The sequence below is a fragment of the Balaenoptera physalus genome, assembly GCF_965194825.1.
Source record: "Balaenoptera physalus genome assembly, chromosome: 11".
Taxonomy (NCBI): Eukaryota; Metazoa; Chordata; class Mammalia; order Artiodactyla; family Balaenopteridae; genus Balaenoptera; species Balaenoptera physalus.
The window spans coordinates 44,838,173-44,858,286 of NC_138896.1; the positions used below are offsets into that span (position 1 = coordinate 44,838,173).

Here is a 20,114-nt window from a genome sequence, read left to right on the forward strand (position 1 = left end):
TGTAGATCTCAGCATTGCCTTTAGTCACGGCATGTTTTATGTGAGAAATGATTAAATGACATACTATTGATCCATTCAACTTGATATCAAACAGTGAAACTGTGGTCACACTATTTTATGCTCTGTTGTTTTCCTTTTGCTCTTGTGATTGCTTTTGGGGGATTTGTGTTGGTCTGTGTCTGATAGGAGGTCATTGTCGTATCTATTACTTAGTATTTTAAGAAGAGAGATAAGAAGATGGGTGGTTTGGAAATGGGAAGATGGCAGTCTCTTTCTGAGGGAGTCTCTAGTAGGTGGAGTAGAAGCTATCCATTTTAAATAGTATAAACATTTAAGGCTTGCATTGCTACCACTGGAAACTGTAAGGCCCTGTCAAGGTGGAAGGTATGAAAGAAGGGAAGAGGAGGGAGTGGAAGAGGAGGGAGAACAAGAGTTGCAGATGGTGGGAGGTGAGAGGCCCTGAGTTGACTGAGGAAGAGGTGTCCTTGGCGGGAGGAGCACCGGGCCCTGTTTTGCACGAGTCACAGGAGCAGCTTGTGGGCTGTCTCGTGTCTGCTCTCGGGTGTGTGAGCACAGAGCCAGAGGGCTGCTGGTGAAGCAGTTTACATTAGGAAAAGAACAAACTCCTGGTGGCGAGAAAGTTCTTAGCAAGTAACCTGAAAGTTTATTTTGATGGATGGTGCAAGTTTTTAGTTATTTAGCCTTAAAACTTGGTCTTCCAATCTTCCAGTACACTAATTTTTTAAAAACTTCCTTTTATAAGTGACTTTTAAAGAAAGCCAGGATCAATGGTACATATTTGTAGAAAGGATAATCATTTCTGAAATATTCAAAATATTTCTTATCTGATATAAATGTATTGTGTCATATACAGGTTTGGATTTCACGACATGGTTTAGATAGAAGTAAATAACATGCAAGATTAATGTTAAGTTGATAAATTAAAAAGTTTTTAGCTAATTCTTATCAAATTCATGTTGATGTTTCTCTCTTCTCAGATGAAGAGGTTGTTGAGCTCCCAGACTTGGATTACCTGCGAACCATGACTCACATAGTCTTTGTAGACTTTGATAACTGGTCCAACTTTTTTGGTCATCTACCAGGGAATCTTAACCAAGGAACATTTATTTGGGGCTTTCAAGGTATGGTTAATAAGGAACACATTTGAGACAACCTCCCTTTTTTCCCCCCTTAGAATATGATTTGCTTTAAAAGGACTCCTTTTGAACCTTCCTGAATAGAAGATAGGAACATAATTGGAATTTTGTCACTTTGCATTATAGTTACTCTGCTAGAATATTTTTCTCTTTACATTTCTCTGCGGTAAATATTCGCTCTATTTGGTGACCCACAGTTTGTGGATCTTTAGACACAGATTGAAAGAGCCTTTAGTCAATACCTACAATGCGCCAGATACTGTACTTGGTACTAATGCATGCTTACTGATTGTTATAATTTTCTCCCTTTAAAATATAAGGAAGTAGGCTGAGAAGTTTATTTTTTACAAAGTACAGAAATAATAAATAGTAGAGTTAGCTTTCAAACTTGGGCCTCATGGCTACAGGAATAGTGTGTTTTCAACATAACTGTCTCCTCAGTTCATCCTTACTGTTCATAAATGTGCATCTTCACATAAATCTCCCTTCGAAGTACTAACCAGGCCCAACCCTGCTTAGCTTCCAAGATCAGATGAGATCGGGTGCATTCAGGGTGGTATGGCCGTAGTCTAAATCTCCTTACAAACCATTGACCAAACCTGGGAGAGAGACTCCTCTTTGATTAACTGAGGTTTAGTACAGTGAGCCTCTGATGTACAGGCATCCCTAGGAGATACTGCGGGTTCAGTTCTAGACCACTGCAAGTCACATGAATTTTTTGGTTTTCCAGTGCATATAAAAGTTATGTTTATACTATACTGTGGTCTATTAAGTGAGCAACAACATTATGTCTAAAAGAAGTCTTAATTAAAACATACCTTGGGACTTGCCTGGTGGCACAGTACTTAAGAATCCGCCTGCCAATGCAGGGAACACAGGTTCGAGCCCTGGTCCAGGAAGATCCCACATGCCGCGGAGCAATTAAGCCCATGTGCCACAACTACTGAGCCTGCACTCTAGAGCCTGCGAGCCACAACTGTTGAGCCCGAGTGCCACAACTACTGAAGCCTGCGCCTAGAGCTCATGCTCCGCAACAGGAGAAGCCACTGCAATGAGAAGCCCGTGCACTGCAACAAAGAGTAGCCCCCGCTCACCGCAGCCAGAGAAAGCCCGCACGCAGCAACGAAGACCCAACTCAGCCAAAAAGAAAAACACAAAGAAAAAAAACAAAAAAAACCCCTTATTGCTAAAGAATGCTAACCATCACCTGAGCCTTCAGTGAGTCGTAATCTTTCTGCTACGGGAGGGTCTTGCCTCCATGCTGATGGCTGCTGACGGATCAGTCTGGGGGTTGTTGAAGGCTGGGGTGGCTGCAGCAGTTTCTTAAAATAAGACAACAATGAAGTTTGCTGCATCGGTTGACTCTTCCTTTCATGAACGATTTCTCTGTAGCATGCAATGGTGTTTGATAGCATTTTACCCACAGTAGAACTTCTTTCAGAATTGGAGTCAGTCTTCTCAAACCCTGCTCCTGTGTTATCAGCTAAGCTTATGTAATATTCTAAATCCTTTGTTGTCATTTCAACAATCTTCACAGCATCTTCACCAGGAGTGCGTTCCTTCTCAAAAGAAACCACTGTCTTTTGGCTCATCCTTAAGAAGCAACTCCTCATCCATTCAAGTTTTATCCTGAGATTGCAGCAATTCAGTCACATCTTCAGGCTCCAGTTCTAATTCTAGTTCTCTTGCTGTTTCCACCACATTTGCAGTTCCTTTGTCTACTGAATTCTTGAACCCCTCAAAGTCATCCATGAGGGTTGGAATCAACTTCTTCCAAACTCCTGTGGATGTTGATATTTTGCCTTCTTCCCATCTTCCCAATCATGAATGTCCTTCATGGCATCTAGAATGGTGAATCCTTTCTAGAAGATTTTCAATTTACTTTGCCCAGATCCATCAGAGGAATCACTATCTATGGCAGCTGTAGCCTTACAAAATTTATTTCTTAAATAATAAGACTTGAAAGTCAAAATTGCTCCTTGATCCATGGGCTACAGAATGAATATTGCATTAGGAGACATAAAAACAAAATGAATCTCATTGTACATCTGCATCAGAGCTCTTGGGTGACCAGGTGCATTGTCAATGAGTAATATTTTGAAAGGATTCTTTTGAGCAGTAGGTCTGAAAAGTAGGCTTAAAATATTCAAGAAACCATATTATAAACAGGTGTGCTGTCATCCAGGCTTTGTTGTTCCATTTATAGCGCATAAGCAGGGTCAATTTAGCTTAATTCTTTTTCTTTCTTTTTTTAAAAAATAAATTTATTTATTTATTTGTTTATTTATTTTTGGCTGCATCGGGTCTTTGTTGCTGCGTGCGGGCTTTCTCTAGTTGTGGTGAGCAGGCGCTACTCTTCGTTGCAGTGCATGGGCTTCTCATTACAGTGGCTTCTCTTGTTGCAGAGCACAGGCTCTAGGCACACGGGCTTCAGTAGTTGTGGCATGCGGCTCAGTAGTTGTGGTTCACGGGCTCTAGAGCACAGGCTCAGTAGTTGCGGCTCACGGGCTTAGTTGCTCCGCAGCATGTGGGATCTTCCGGACCGGGGATCGAACCCGTGTCCCCTGCATTGGTAGGCGGATTCTTAACCACTGCACCACCAGGTAAGTCCTAGCTTAATTCTTAAGGGCCCTAGGATTTTCAGAATGGTAAATGAGCATTGGCTTCAAGTTAAAGTCACCAGCTGCATTAGCCCCTAACAAGAGAGTCAGCGTGTCCTTTGAAACATTGAAGCCAGGCATTGACTTCTCTCTATCTGTGAAACTGCTAGATGGCATCTTCTTCCAATAGAAGGCTGTTTTGTCCACACTGAAAATCTGTTGTTTAGTGCAGCCACCTTCATGTATTATCTTAGGAATTATCTTCTGGACAACTTGCTGCAGCTTCTACATCAGCACTTGCTGGTTCATCTTGCACTTTAATGTCATGGAGATGGCTTCTTTCCTTAAACCTCATGAACCAACCTCTGCTAGCTTCAGACTTTGCTTCTGCAGCTTCCTCACCTCTCTCAGTCTTCATAGAATTGAAGGCAGTTAGGGCCTGGCTGTGGATTGGGCTTTGGCTTAAGGGAATGTTGTGGTCGTTTGATTTTCTATCCAGAGACTCAGACTTTCTCCATATCAGCAATAATGTTGTTTCACTTTCTTATCATTCATTTGTTCACTGCAGTAGCACTTTTAATTTCCTTCAAGAACTTTTCCTTTGCATTCACAGCTTGGGTAACTTTGTGGTGCAAGAGGCCTAGCTTTCAGCCTGTCTTGGCTTTTTTTTTTTTTTTTTTTTTTTAAACTTTGGGTTTATTTATTTATTTATGGCTGTGTTGGGTCTTCGTTTCTGTGCGAGGGCTTTCTCTAGTTGCGGCAAGTGGGGGTCGTTCTTCATCGCGGTACGCAGGCCTCATTATCGCGGCCTTGTTGCGGAGCACAGGCTCCAGACGCGCAGGCTCAGTAGTTGTGGCTCACGGGCCCAGCTGCTCCGCAGCATGTGGGATCCTCCCAGACCAGGGCTCGAACCCGCGTCCCCTGCATTGGCAGGCAGATCCCCAACCACTGCGCCACCAGGGAAGCCCCTGTCTTGGCTTTTGACATGCCTTCCTCACTAAGCTTAATCATTGCTAGCTTTTGATTTTAAAAAGTGTGAGACTCTTCCTTTCACTTGAACACTTAGAGGCCATTGTAGGGTTATTAATTGGCCTAATTTCAATATTGTGTCTCGGGGAAAAGGGAGGCCGGAAGGGAGGGGAGAAAGACAGGGGAAGGGCCAGTCGATGTAGCAGTCAGAACACACACAACATTTATCAGTTAAGTTTGCCATCTTGTATGGGCATGGTTCATGGCACTCCCAAACAATTACAATAGTAACATCAAAGATCACCATAACAAATAAAATAATGATGGAAAAGTTTGAAACATTGCGAATATTAACAAAATGTGACACAAAGTTAACAAATGCTGTTGGAAAAATGACGTCGATGAGCTCCCTCAATGCAAGGTTGCCACAAACCTTCAATTTGTAAAAAACACAGTATCTGCAAAGCACAGTAAAGCAAAGTGCAGTGAAACAAGATATGCATTCCATGTTTGACAGGAAGCAGCATATAAAGAAGAGGATTAGGATTTAAGATAGAAACATGCTGACCTGGATAGGGTAGTCAGTACAACCTCTTAGTAAGTCCAACTTTCCTGATTGCCCATCATTTTTATTCACTGAGCAGCCTTGACATATTTGTAAAAAACCACTAATGCATACATTCACATAGAACAACAGCAGTCAAAGAATTTTCACACACATTACTTTTGATTCTTCTTAACATCCCTGTGAGTTTTCAGATTAATAGGCAGATTTGGGGAAGTCGGTCTACTTCCCCAAGATTTAAGCAACAACCTGGTGATACCTGCACGAGAACTGCCTTGTTCTGCCTTCTAATCTGGTACTTTTCCTCTAGAAACATTTTTTTCTAGTATTTGTTTTTCCTTATAGAGTTTTCAGTTGTATCTAGTGTTCTGTTCTTTTTCTCTTGTTTGACTCATCATTTATGCCTTTTCTAAACATAATAGGAGGAAACACCAACTGGAAGCCTCCTGTCAACTGTAAGATCTATAATTACCTGAACAGGATTGGATGCTTCTTCCTTCATCCTCGCTGTAGTAAAAGAAAAGATGCTGCTGATTTTGCCATATGTATGCATGTGAGTCATTGTTTTATTCAAAATCGAGTGTGAAGCTAGGACCCATTTGGATTTTTTTCCCTCTTGAATCATAATGACACTGTAGATTCTTTTTCAGTGTTGTGCTTTTTGTTTAAAACCTTTTGCATCAGGCTCTACTTATGACTGTTGAGGGCAGGAACCCATAGCATGTGTTTACTGCTTCATCCCCAGTTCCAGCAGACTCTCAGCTACTCATAGTAGACCCTCAGCTATTTCTAGAATAAATTATCAGGAGATGACACTTCTTGACGCGTGAGACACTTTCACATTTTAACATCTCGGAAATGGGGGGGCACCATAGCAGTCACTGTTGGCCCAGATGGAATTTGCATTTGCTTCTGTCTCTGCTAGTCACCTGGAGAAACAACCCACCTGAGACCCAGTTTAAATGAAATTCTCTGCTTAAGGGTTTCTGTGTCACACTGATACTCTGCAAACTTGTTGACTGCTGCTTATGTTTTAAACCACAAGATAGTTTCTTTTTCCATCTAGCCAGTGCTAAGATTGAGTTATGCAAATTACTTTGCGTACCTTTTCTCTATGGCAGATTCATTTTTTATTTACCCTCAGGTTGAGTGCGTAGCCCTATTAGTGTTCCACCTTTATGTGGGGGCCTCCTGTTATACTCCTTTTGGCTTTTTCTTTCTTTCTTTCTTAGTGGCATATAAAAGAGCTTATCTTATAATTGACAGCATTTTATATTTGATTAAATATGGTATATTTCATTTACGAACGAGATCTTTATATCATACTTTGGTGGGAGCAAGGGAACAAGCTAAATACGCGTTTCTAGGTATGTGTTCATTCTGAAATAGCTGTAACTTGACTGGAAGCTCAGATGCTGATTTTTATCAACTTGTGCCATTTTTTCCAACTTAGGCTGGCCGTCTGGATGAACAGCTGCCCAAGCAGATTCCTTTCACCATCCTCTCAGGAGATCAAGGTTTTCTGGAGCTAGAGAATCAATTTAAGAAGACTCAGAGGCCAGCACATATACTCAACCCTCACCACTTAGAGGGAGATATGATGTGTGCCTTGTTAAATAGCATATCTGATACCACCAAAGGTATGCAGCTGCAGCCACAGTGCAAACTGCCCAAGAGGAAGAGACTTCACTGCTGAGAGAAACCAATAAACTGCTGTCCACTAGTGCCCTGCTGCCTGCTCACTAAACTGCCACGCGCTCATGCTTCTATCGTATTTTTTCTCTTATCTCACTTTCACTTTGAGTGTATTAGAAGGAGAATGAATTCATAATATTTTAGAGCCCTTTTTTAATCTAATGGATAAAATTTATATTCATATATTTAAAATATATACTTATGGTTTGAAATATGCTAGTACAGTTTTGCAAAGCTCAGAATTCAGATCTTCATTTCATTTCTAAAATTCTAAATTTATCTTCAGTTTTTCAGAAAGCAAAGTGCTTATAGGAGAAACCAGAAAGCAATAAATGCTAATATGGCAATACCAAAAAATAAAAAAATTAAAATTTAAGAGGTTGACAGTGACAAAATGATGCCCTGAGAGATCTTTATTGCCTTGAAGGGCTAGGCACCCCCTGTCCTACACTCTTCTCTGCCTTTCTGAGATTGTTCAATGAAAGGGCATGCTGATGTCCAATTTCACTAACCAGTATTTAAGAAAGGATGTAATTCTAGGGATCCAGATGGGTTTTTGTTTTGGTTCTGGTTTTGGTTTTTATAATTTCTGAAATGTGGGTAGGAGAGAATAAAAGAGTAATTTTTAAATATCCTAATAATTTGCAGCCATGAGTATGGTTTGAAGGTATTGATGAATGACCTCAATGAAAAACTGACTACTTTTTGGAATTTTTATTATATGCCTTTAAATTGTCCAAGTGTGCTCTCCTCCTAGCTATTTTCTTCTTTCTGCATATATAGAGCCACATTTTGATTGAAGATCTATTCTGAAGAACTTTGCTCTAACCACTCATTGTGTTGGATCAATTCACTTCTGCAAAGTTAGGAACCGTTAAGCTACTGGCACAATTGTGCTCTTTAAAGAAAAATCAGCTGTTTTGCATATTTATGTCATGCTTTAGTACTGAATTTTGTCTTCTTATTCTGTAGTTTCTGTTTTCATTCATTTGCTTTTTCTGTCTGTGGCAGGTTTTTTTCTTTTCTTCCTTTTCTTAAATTTTTTAATTAATTTTTTTTATTGGAGTATAGTTGATTTACAAGGTTGTGTTAGTTTCTGCTGTACAACAAAGTAAGTCAGTTATACATATATCCACTCTTTTATTTATTTATTTATTATTTTAAAAATATTTATTTATTTGGCTGTGTGGGGTCTTAGTTGTGACGTGTGGGATCTTCATTGCAGTGTACAGGCTTCTCTCTAGTTCTCTAGTTGCGGTGCGTGGGCTTCTCTCTAGTTGTGGCGTGCGGGTTTTCTCTCTCTAGTTGTGGCCCATGGGCTCCTGGGTGCGTGGGCTCTGTAGTTTGTGGCACGTGGGCTCTCTCGTTGAGGTGCGCAAGCTCAGTAGTTGTGGTGCGTGGGCTTAGTTGCCCCGTGACATGTGGAATCTTAGTTCCCCGACCAGGGATTGAACCTGCGTCCCCCACATTGGAAGGCGGATTCTTTACCATTGGACCACTGGGGAAGTCCCTATTCACTCTTTTTAAAATTCTGTTCCCATATAGGTCATTACAGAGTATTGAATGGAGTGCCCTGTGTGTCTGTGGCTTTTTTTAACCTCTTTTTCTCCCATTCTTTTACCATCCCTTCCCCTATCCTTAACAACATCTACTTAATATCTTGAAAAATATTTAAATTTTTACCTTTGCTACCTAGGCCAACCCCCTTTTCTTCCTCCTATGCTGCTGCTCTGGGGAGCATTTCTTTTGTAATTTAGAACATGAGACCTGTAATGGATTTGCCTTTCTTTCAACTTTATTTGGAATGAAAGCTGCATATGAGTAGGTCTGCATTGGTATACTAGGGTTGGAGGTAAAGTATAGGTTATTGTTATATACCGATGTTCTTTTTTGAATGTCTCTTATGCTCTAGCCTTTCTTTTTTTTTTTTTTTTGACATATACTTTAATTTCCTTTTTCACTCATCAGTGTCAAACCTCTCTCTATGTCAGAATATAGAATTCTCTAGGTATTTTTTTTTAATCATTCATTTGTAATCAGTGCTTGTTTGAACTTACTGCTCTTTGGGGACACATGTATACTTTATTCTGAATTTTTGTGAAATACAGAGACCGTGCAGTGCATAAAGAAGAGCATGGTCTTTGATTCGAATACTGACTTTGCTGCTTCTTAGCTGTGCGATTTCAGGCAAGTTACTCAACTTTTTCTGAGTCTCACTTTTCATATCTATAAGGTTGTAAGCATTAGTGATATGTATAGTGTCTAGCATAGCATAGGAAAGAGCATAGGTGCTCAGTAAATAGCAGCTATTATTAATTATTATTACTGTAAAAAGGAAATATGGTTCCTAGCCACTATATATTTTTTTAGTTTTTCTTTACATTTTTTTCATTGTAGTAAAATATACATAAGATCTACCATCTTAACCATTTTGAAGTCTCCAGTTGAGTGGTATTAACTGCATTTACATTGTTGTGCAGCCATCACCGCCATCCATCCCCAGAACTCTTTTCATCTTTCAAAACTGAAACTCCATACCCATTAAACAACAACTCTGCACTCCCCTTCCCCCAGCTCCTGGCAGCCACCATTCTGTTTCCTGTCTATGAATTTGACTACTCTGAGTATGTCGTGTAAGTGAAATCATGCAGCCCTTGTATTTTTGTGACTGGCTTATTTCACTGAGCAAAATGTCCTCAGGTTTCACCCATGTCGTAGCCTATGTCAAAATGTCCTTCCTTTTTAAGGCTGAATAATACTCCGTTGTATGTATATACCCCCTTTTGCTTATCCATTTATCCATTGATGGACACTTGGGTTGTGTCCATGCTTCAGCTATTGTGAATCATGCTGTTGTGAACATGGGGGTACAGACATCTCTTCGAGATCTTCCTTTCAGTTCTTATGAGTATATACCCAGAAGTGGAATTGTTGGATTATGTGGTAATTCTATTTCTAATTTATTCATTCATTCATTCATTCATTTATGGCTGTGTGGGTCTTCGTTGCTGCGTAAGGGCTTTCTCTAATTGCGGCGAGTGGGGTCTACTCTTTGTTGCGGGGCATGGGCTTCTCACTGTGGTGGCTTTTCTTGCTGCAGTGCACGGGCTCTAGGCGCGCAGGCTTCAGTAGTTGTGGCACACAGGCTCAGTAGTTGTGGCTTGTGGGCTCTAGAGCGCAGGCTCAGTAGTTGTGGCTCACGGGCTTAGTTGCTCCGTGGCATGTGGGATCTTCCCAGACCAGGGCTCGAACCCGTGTCCCCTGCATTGGCAGGTGGATTCTTAACCACTGCGCCACCAGGGAAGTCCTATTTCTGATTTTTTGAGAAATCTCCATACTAATTTTCCACATGGACTGTACCATTTTACATTCTCACCAGTAGTGCATAAGGGTTCCATTTTCTCTGCATCCTTGCCAACAATTGTTATTTTCTGATTTTTGTTTGTTTTTATAGTAGCCATCCTAATGGGTGCAAAGTGGTATCTCATTTTGTTTTTGATTTCCATTTCCCTAATGGTTAGTGACGTTGAGCATCTTTTCATGTGCTATAGCCACTACATTTTAAAAGTAATGAAAATTATTAAAATTAAATGGCCAAAGAAGTGTAGTCTTTAAGTCACATATTTTATTTAGGTCTGGATTTAAAGATGCTTTTATAACTAAAATTTTAAAAAATGTTATGCTGAATCACAGTATGTTCAGATTCAGTTTAAGACAAATTTTTTTCTTCATGGAAGACTGAAAGGCATCAAATTGCCTGCTAATAAACTTTATAATAAGAAAAATCAAAGAACAGTGACTTTCTTGGGTAACTTTATTCCTTCACCTTTCCTAATAAATGGCTTTGTGAATAGTAAAGTAATAGTCTTTGTTAAGAAATGATATTTAATATGTATTGGGACTGAGAAACATCTCTCAGTGTCCACAAATACTGCAGTTCGTGTTGGGCCTGTAGTGTAGTTTTGGTTACCACGAGAATGCCAGGGTAACTCCTTTCATCTAGCTTAACCCAGTGTCCTATCTTCAGATCTGACAACCAGTTATTTTAAGGCAGTGTGGTTTGGGGGTAGGCGTTGATGGACCTTTTTGGGAATCTGAAAAAAGCTTTCCAAACCTCTTTCCCCCATATGGACATGTACAGTAAGTCCCCTACATATGAACCTTCAAGTTGCAAACTTTCAAAGATACAAACGTGCGTTCGCATGTCCAATCACGTAAGTTAGTTCACGTGTCTGGCGTACCTTGTCACATGCGTGCATCCTCTACAAGTGGTTGTGTTTTTGTGTACTTTACTGTACAGTACTGTATAGAGTACAGTAGTACAGTGTCTTTATTTCAAGCCCAGGATGTCCAGAAGCAAGCGTAAAAGCAGCGGTGATGTAGCTGGTACTACTGTACTTTTCAAGGTACTGTATTGTAAGATTAAAAATGCTTTCTTTATTTTTTGTGTTTGTTGTTTATGTATTATTTGTGTGAAAAGTATTATAAACCTATTACAGTACAGTATTATATAGCTGATTGTGTTAGTTGGGTACCTAGGCTAATTTTGTTGGACTTAACGAACGTGCTCTCGGAACGGAACTTGTTTGTATGTAGGGGACTTACTGTACATACAATATCACGTACAGCTTCGGGGATCTGTCTTTTCAAGGCTCCTAGTTACCAACCAGCCACCCCACAAACTCTCTTACAAGTAACACACAGTGAGAAGTTCTCTCATGTTTTATAAGCAGTGTGATGATTTTTCACGTTTTTAAAATCTCTGCCATAGCATAGACAAATGATATAAGCTTGAACCTCTTATTTCTTTCTAACTTTTCAGAAATTTTCCATTATTAGGACCATAAAGTGGTTTTATTACTCCTATGTAAACAGGAAGAATCTGTTGAATAGTGTTGTCAGAATCAATAATCACATGGTATCTTATATTTTCTTTTTTGCCAGTTTTTCAGTTAATTGAAAGTTTTTTCAGGAGATAACTTATTTCAGTAGAAATAGAGGTATTGGGAAGTTGCTGGCTCCGTGTATGAATGTCACTCATTTGGTCATAAGGTCTTACATCTATGCTTGGTAGGGAGAGGACAGGTAAGTAGTGCTACTGCTGCTACTTTGTTAGATCTCTGACTTGGTTGGGTTAAGTCAGTTACCCTCTCTAGCAAGGTGAGCCTTTATACTAAGTTTGAGATTTGAATGTGTCATGGTTTTTGCCCTTTAAACTCACTCTTCTATGCATTAGGTTCCAGCACCAACGTTTTGATTACAGCTATGATATATGTGTAAATCCCTGTAGAGATGTGTAAAAATATTAATCTGTCCTGAATTGACACCCTTGGGCCACTTATCCTTCATCAGTTCAATTTTATATTGTACTCATTTTCACTTTTTAAAAATTTGCCAAGATACATGGATCCTTTCTAGTGATCCTAGTCAGAGGAGCCAGGTAGACTTTTTCTTCTTTTATGCTTTTCACATTTTATTCACAAATATGTGTTCATTCTAACTCAAGCCTCATGTTTCAAAGATGCAGATATATCACTTGTCACTTCAATGTTGTTTTAAAGAAGTAAAAGGAACTAACCTTGATTGAGGACCTACTGTGTGCCAGCCACCGTGCTAGCTGCTTTTTGTATTTGTAGTGTTTGAAGATGTTTAAACATGTTCAAAGAACTTCTGCGTGTTGTTTAATCCTCTTTTCAACACTGTGAGTTAGGATATATTAGATCGCCCCCTTTCATAGATGAGGGAGCAGAGGCCCAGGAAGGTTAAAATAGCTGCCTGAGGCCACACAGCCATCATCTGTGAAGGCTGAGGCTTTCGCTGACACAAAGCCCTGATTTTATTATGTAGAGAATCCATTGTGCATTGTTCGCTCTTACCATGTTCTTGAGGAATGAAGATGAGACGCTCTGTTGCAGTCTAACGACATTGCAGGGTGTGTGTAGATAAAAATAACATTTAGGAAGATGCTTTTTTTTTTTTTTTTTGTAGAAGGTAAAAAGATTTGATTGTGGGTTCTGGTACTTTAAAAAGTAAGCTGATTATGTGTCAAGCATAGCCAACTTATCATTGTAAGTTCCCTGGGATCTTTTGTAAGTAAACCAAGAAGCCCCATTTTCTTTTCTTCAGACTGTAGAAATGCAGTCTCAGCGTGAGGGCAGGCTGAGTTAAAGGGACCACGCTAGCACCATTTTTATTTACCCCGTGTGACATTGCTCCTGGCTTGTAGTATGCTCTTTGTAAAATAAAATAACTATGCTACTTGTTTTTACTGTCTTGACCATACATTTTAAGATTTTGTTTGTTTGTTTGCTTTTACTTTCCAGAGTGTTGTGTTATTGCACCTACTCCAACCACATTCTTGATGACTGAATTTCTGAGCTGCCATTTTCTACTATTTCATTAGTCACCACCATGGCTTATATAAAAAAATTCTCTGGGCTCTTAAAGATCTGTTTATGTAATAGAACTTGCCTATATCTTGTAGGTTAGTTCAAGAACATTGTTTGCTTTATGTAAACACAGTTTTTAAAAACACAGTTTTGTATATTCAGTTGTTTATAGTTCTTCAGTAAACATCTTCCTTCCAGTTTTATGTAAAGTTTGAACTTTCCTAGAATATTTTTTCTTAGGTAATGCAAGGAGGGACTTCAGCATAGGCTGTTATGAATTAGTGAATTTAAATTGAAAACAGACTTTACTGTGCTTTGACATGATTTTTGTTGAATCTGAACACCGTCCTTGGGCTGTCTGGCTTACGGCCCTGGGACTTTGTTGTGTCTGTTTGGTTTGTGTCTTCATTTTGGAATGAATGGGATGGAGGCATTAAGTATGGTTGGTACCAATTATACAGATTTTTAAGCCATCTTAAAAATTGAACATACTAGTTCTCCCATGCTGTGAAAGTGTAGGTGATTGAAGCAGTGGCATGCCCTATGTGAAATAGTTGTTGAACCTAATTCTAAGCATCTGTCTGCCTGCTCGCTCAGCCTGTTGATGAGACTATATGGGTTGTTGCTTTGGGCACCATCCTAAAAATCTATATGATACAGTTAATTCTGTGCAAGGTACTGAAAAATAGGGGAAAAAATTCATGATTTTCTCTGTTCTACAGATGGGGCTGATTGAGGCAAATGAAACCTTTAAAAATTTTTACAACCTAATGTCAAGCTAAACCTTATGATTCAAACCTGCAGTTTTGCCTTGGGTCTTGGTTGCCATGATGAATTGTTTAGGCCAGTTACCACATGCTGCTTTTGACTGGCCTTGACTTTGAATTGTAATAAAAGAAACCTTGGGTATTTTCTCTTTGTTCCTAATGTTTTAAGACTAAATTTTTTGTTCTTCAAATTGTAAATGTAATGTTTTATTTCGCTAAAACACAGCTTGAAATATTTGAAGTAGTAGGTGTATATAACATATTGTAGAAAAAGCAATAGTTTTTTTGCTGGAATAGCAAAAGGTGACTCGTAATAAATTTTTGCAGCAAAGGAATATAAGAGAAATATAGTGGTTTTTATTTATAAACAATGATACATTGATAAATTTTTAAATGTATATTTTAAGTTTTTATATATTTTCACAGAAGCAAATATGTCCATGTGATTTGTATTGACTACACAATCAGGGTTATTTAAACCCTGATTCAGTCACTCTGATAGAAATTGATTTAAATGTAGTTAAAGTGAAAAGCCAAATACTGGGTCCCTGATGGTACCACGTTCATATTTTAAGTGACTTTTGTAATACCCGGTCAGTCATATCATTATTTTAAAGCCTTAGGTCTCTCAGTAAGCATATAAGGCATCAAGTGAGTTTGTGCCATGCAGAGACACTGTTAATATAAATCTATGGTCTCTATAGAGATTAATGCATATGATTTTCAAAATACAGGGGAATTTTATCTGTCATCATTAAAAATCTTTTAAAGATGATTTCATGCAAATGAAACTTTGGAGTTTATTTGCTAGATCCAAATAAACATACTAGCTTTTTAAAATTTACAGTTTTTTAAATATACTAGGATTTTATATTTCCTCAACATGCAAAAAGAACTTTTTCAAATAATTGTTTGAATATGGAGCCAAAATCAAATTGCCTATTTCATTCATTTTTATTTTTTTCTCAATTTAAGTAATATTATTTGGTAAGCATTAAAAAACACACAAACCTCTAGGGAAAGTTCTGTAATACTAATGGATTATAATTAGTAAGCTTGGGTATGGGAGAAATCATTGAAAGTCATATTGTCTTAGAATACATAAATTATGGCACAATAACTTTTTCAGAAGTACATTTGCATTTATTGATTCTTCCTTACAGAATGTGACAGTGATGATAACCTGAGTATGAAGAGTACTTCAATGGGAGAAGAATTCAGATCCACAGAAGGTAACCTAATCCCTTGCTGACTGTATCTGTATGTTTTTTTAAAATTTCTCCCTCTTTCACTTCATCCCTCCTACTCCCTCCTACCACTGAGTATAAAAAAAAAAAAAATTTGTTCTCTCATTTAAAGGATAGTTTGCATTTCCTCGTGTAAGATGATTTAGGGGCTAGAACAGGAATCAGCCAGTCGACTGCCTGGTTTTGTAAATAAGGTTTTATTGGAGCCCAGCCACACTCTGTTGTATAAGTATTGTCTGTGCTGTCGCTTTGATGCCACAAGAGCAAGGGTGAGTAGTTGTGATACAAATGGTATAGATCCTCCCCCACCCCGCAACCAAGACTAAAATAAGTATTTTCTGACCCTTTGCAGAAAAAGTTGCTGTCCCAGGGATAGGAGAAGATTTTGGTGTCCTAATTTTTATTTATTTTGGGTAGTATTAAATTAAGAATATTAAAGTTATGCAGTAGAACTATGAAAGCAAGCACTTACATCTGAATATTAATGGACTTTTAAATTAATTATGTTTCCCTCCTCTTAAAGGAAAAGGTATTTCCTTCCATAGGTTAAAGAGAACTTTTTATATTACTTCACATCAGATCCTTTACTTGTTGTACCACTATTTGGTTGTGACATAAGTCCAGTTTTTACTGTGGTTTTTCCATAACAGACTGTGCTTTTTAATAACCCTGGGGCGAAATGAAACAACAGATTTTGGAAAATACTTGAAGCTTCACTAAAGTAGTTGAAACTTTTATATTGGCATCTTTGACATTCAAGGACGACAGTAGGAGTTATAGTATAGTTCCAGTGTAGTATTTGTTGGTGGAGATTTGAGAGTGGAAATGTGTAATTAGGGAGGGAAACGTGGCAAAACAAGCACACACAGAATGGCCACCTGGTTTGCTTCTGCGCGTCTCCTTGTGCTCTCCTAGAGTGCAATTAGTCTGACTAGGAGCACACTGGATCTTCGTGCTATCTGGGGTTGGAAATTTGAGTGTGGCAGTGGAACTGATTCATCCATTCAGTGAAGTAGAAGACTGATCTTTCTCTCTTATAGTCAAAATTCACTGGTTAAACAAAGTTGGCAGTAAATATACAGCCTAATTGGAAGCAAGTTTTCTGACCAACTTGTTTTCCCAACATGGTCTTGCAAGGTCTGGCTCAGTGCTTAGCAGCCACATAATGATGAGTTAAACAGGTGAAAGAACATTTTGTGAGTTTTAAACAAAAACTGCCAGCTAAGTTGTTTATCAAGGCCATGAAAAGATAAACACCATTGAGCTTCTAAGTAGTTCAGACTTTGCAACCTTCATTTACTACCCATGACTAATCCCATGGAAAATGCCAAACAAAATTATAACTTTTAAATAACCACACTTGAGAAACCTCCACAGTTCTGTGGGCTCCTAGCTAACCCAGGAAATCTGAGATGTGTATAAATGAATATGTACCAGAATTTCGAGTGTTTTGTTATCTATGTAATACATTTTATGGTTGGGAGATTTTGAGAGTTTTTACATCTTTATCATGTCTTAGTTTGGAAAAAGGATTACCATTAATGGATTCAAGAAAAGATACTTCAAACTTTTAACTAGTTGTTCTAGGAAGTAAGGATATAATGCTCTAATTTCAAGAAAAATCAAAGTGGTGGTACGTGTGTGTTTTCTTTCATTTCCTGATGCTTTATGTAAAATGAGTGTGAGAAGCACATAGTGTTCCACTTGTAAGTTAGGGAGTGTGGCCTCCTCTGTACTTGCCTCTAATACCTTCCTTTCCCCCTTCTTTTCACCCAACAAGAACTAGCTCAAATATCGTCTCTTAGGTTGAACTGTATAGAATTACCAATTTTGTAGACAATTTTGTTTGATCAGTGCCTCTTAGATCTTCCATTTTTAGAGAGAGCTACCCACAACCACTCCTAGACTCCCTCCAATTTAAACATTTTTTTTGTTTGCATCTCTCATCCCCACCAGACTATGAGCTCCTCAGGGAGTAGGATCATGTTTCATTTATCTTTATTTCAACAACACATAGCACAGTGTTTAGCACTAAATGATTGTTGAATGAATAAACTTATAACATATTAGAGCTACCAGGACCCATCTCCCTATAACTGAATAAAGGAAATTAAGACAGAGGCCATTTGGCTGGGAGAATATTGGGTGATTTTGTTGACCCTGCACCATGGAAGCAAAGTGATGTTCTAGTCTAGACCTAATAGCAAAACTCAAAAAAGTATAAATAACTTCTCAAATCTCTTCTCATTCCTTCCCTTCCCAACACAACACTTTAAAAGCCTGACAGATGGGTGGCAAAAAGCAGGATCAATTTGCTTGTGATTTTTTTGCCTTGAGGAAAGGCAGTTTCTCTTGTCGCCCCATCTCCCCCCACCACGATTTATCTCCGGTCTTCTGTGTCATTCTTTGTTGTTCTCTGTAGACCAGTATCAGATTGTAACTACCCAAGTCAATCATAAAGGTCCTATTTTATCTCAGCTCTGCTGCTTACAAGTTATATAATATTGTGCAAGTCCCTTAACTTCACTGTGTGTCAGTTTCCTCAGGAATACTAGTATACCTACCTTACTAGAGTAGCCTAGCACATGGTAAGCGGTGTATGTATTGGTTGCTGCTGCTGTTATTGTGATTTATTTATTTATTTATTTTTGGCCACACAGCTTGCAGGATCTTAGTTCCCCAACCAGGGATTGAACCTGTGCCTTTGGCAGTGAAAGTGCAGAGTCCTAACCACTAACAAGAGAATTCCCTATGATTTTGATCATTATCATTTGTCACTGTTACCTGCATCTAAGGTGTGCTCTGGAAGTATACACACTTAACAGAGGTATTCTGACTCAAATCCCTGGAAAAGAAAGAAGACAGCATTATGTGGATGGTTGCCAATGCAAAACAATCTTTCTGTAAATGTCAGCAATTTGCCTTAGAGTTCCTTCAATTAATAGCAGTCATCAATATAATTATTAATATTATAATATAACATAAACAGTAAAACTCTATACTGTGGCCAGTTTAAAGAACAAAGGATAAGAGACTAGTGTGTTCAGTTTTTACTTCAATTATTTATTTATTTATTTTTTAAACTTTGGGTTTATTTATTTATTTATTTATTTATGGCTGTGTTGAGTCTTCGTTTCTGTGCGAGGGCTTTCTCTACTTGCGGCAAGCGGGGGCCACTCTTCATCGCGGTGCGCGGGCCTCTCATTATCACGGCCTCTCTCGTTGCAGAGCACAGGCTCCAGACGCGCAGGCTCAGTAATTGTGGCTCACAGGCCTAGTTGCTCCACGGCATGTGGGATCGTCCCAGACCAGAGCTTGAACCCGTGTCCCCTGCATTAGCAGGCAGATTCTCAACCACTGCGCCACCACGGAAGCCCCCACTTAAATTAATGCTTATGAAAAATATAATACTTTCAAAACTGCTCTTAATCTTAACAACTTATGAGAGCCAGAATATTCTCCTTATTTTACATAAAAACGTAGTCTTCCAAGCATTAAGTAATTTGTCTTCAGATTCACAGTCTCAAATGATTGGAGCATGGTTCGATTTAGGTCTTCTAACTCCTATTACTGGGTTCTTTCTTATTTTGTCATATTACCTCTCTTTCAAAGAGAGTGAAATTAAGGCAGAGAGAAAAGAGAATAAGAGAAACATAGACTTAGCCATATAAAAGAAAAACAAGGACATATTTGCCATAAATGTTCTTTATTTCTTCATATAGATTTGAGTCACTGTCTAATGTCCTTTCAGTTCAACCTGAAGGATTCCCTTAGCATTTCTTGCAGGGCAGATCTGCTAGTAACAAACTCCTTTAGCTTTGTCTTCATTTCTTCTCCATTCTTTCTGGATATAGAATTCTTGCTTGACAGTTTTGTTTTTTGTTTTTTGTTTTTTGTTTTCTCTTTCAGCACTTTAAATATATCTCACTGCTTTCTGGTCTCCATGATTTCTGATGAGAAATAAGCTATTAGTGTTATTAAAAATTTTACATGTGATGAGTTGCTTCTCTCTTGCTGTTTCTGTTGATTTTGGCTTTTGACAGTTTGACTATAATTTGTCTCAGTGTGGATCTCTTTGAGTTTCTCCTGTTTGGAGTTTGTTGGGCTTCTTGGATGTGTAGGTTCATATCTTTCATCAAATTTGGGACATTTAAAATTTGCTGATTCTTTTTTCTGTCTGCTTAATTTTGTTAAACTCCTGTAATGAATTTTTCATTTTAGTTGTACTTTTCAGCTCCAGAATTTCTATTTGGTGGCCTTTCATAATTCCAGTCTCTTTATGATAGTCTCATTTTATTCATACATTGTTTTACTGGTTTCCTTTACTTCCTTGTCCATGGTTTACTCTAGCTCCTAGAACGTATGTAAGACAGTTGGATTAAAGTCTTTGTTTAGTAAATTCAATGTCTTGGTGTCCTCAGGGACAATTTGACTCAATTTTTTTCACTTTGAATGGGCCATACTTTCCTGTTTCTTTGTATTATCTGTGTGTTTTTGTTGTTATTGAAAATTGGATGTGCAAATATTATAATGTAGTACCTCTGGAAATCAGATTCTATCTCTTCCCCAGAGTTTGCTGTTCGTGATTGTCAAAGGCTGCAGTTGTCCATTTGTTTAGTTACTTTTCCAAACCATTTTTGCAATAACTGTATTCCTTTTCACATCTGGTCATTGAAGTCTCTGTTCCTTTAAGCTTTTGTTCAATTAATGTTTTAACAGAGATTT

At 38.4% G+C, this 20,114-nt stretch overlaps 1 protein-coding gene across 5 annotated transcripts in view; it reads left to right on the top strand.

Moving 5' to 3' along the window:
• Positions 1-20,114, top strand: part of ZNF451 (zinc finger protein 451) — an 86,366-nt gene that overhangs the window by 54,582 nt on the left and 11,670 nt on the right. For 3 of the 5 annotated variants that reach the window (XR_014251097.1, XM_082414290.1, XM_082414291.1), the window contains 4 exons: positions 999-1,142; positions 5,714-5,844; positions 6,745-6,931; positions 15,306-15,374. Coding sequence is in view for 2 of the 5 variants with exons in the window: in XM_082414290.1 (XP_082270416.1) it covers positions 999-1,142; positions 5,714-5,844; positions 6,745-6,931; positions 15,306-15,374 (531 nt within the window). In the remaining 3 variants the exon portion in view is untranslated. Of the gene's footprint in view, positions 1-998; positions 1,143-5,713; positions 5,845-6,744; positions 6,932-11,311; positions 11,393-15,305; positions 15,375-20,114 lie in introns of all 5 variants that reach the window. The other 2 variants (XR_014251096.1, XR_014251098.1) reach the window with 2 other exon arrangements.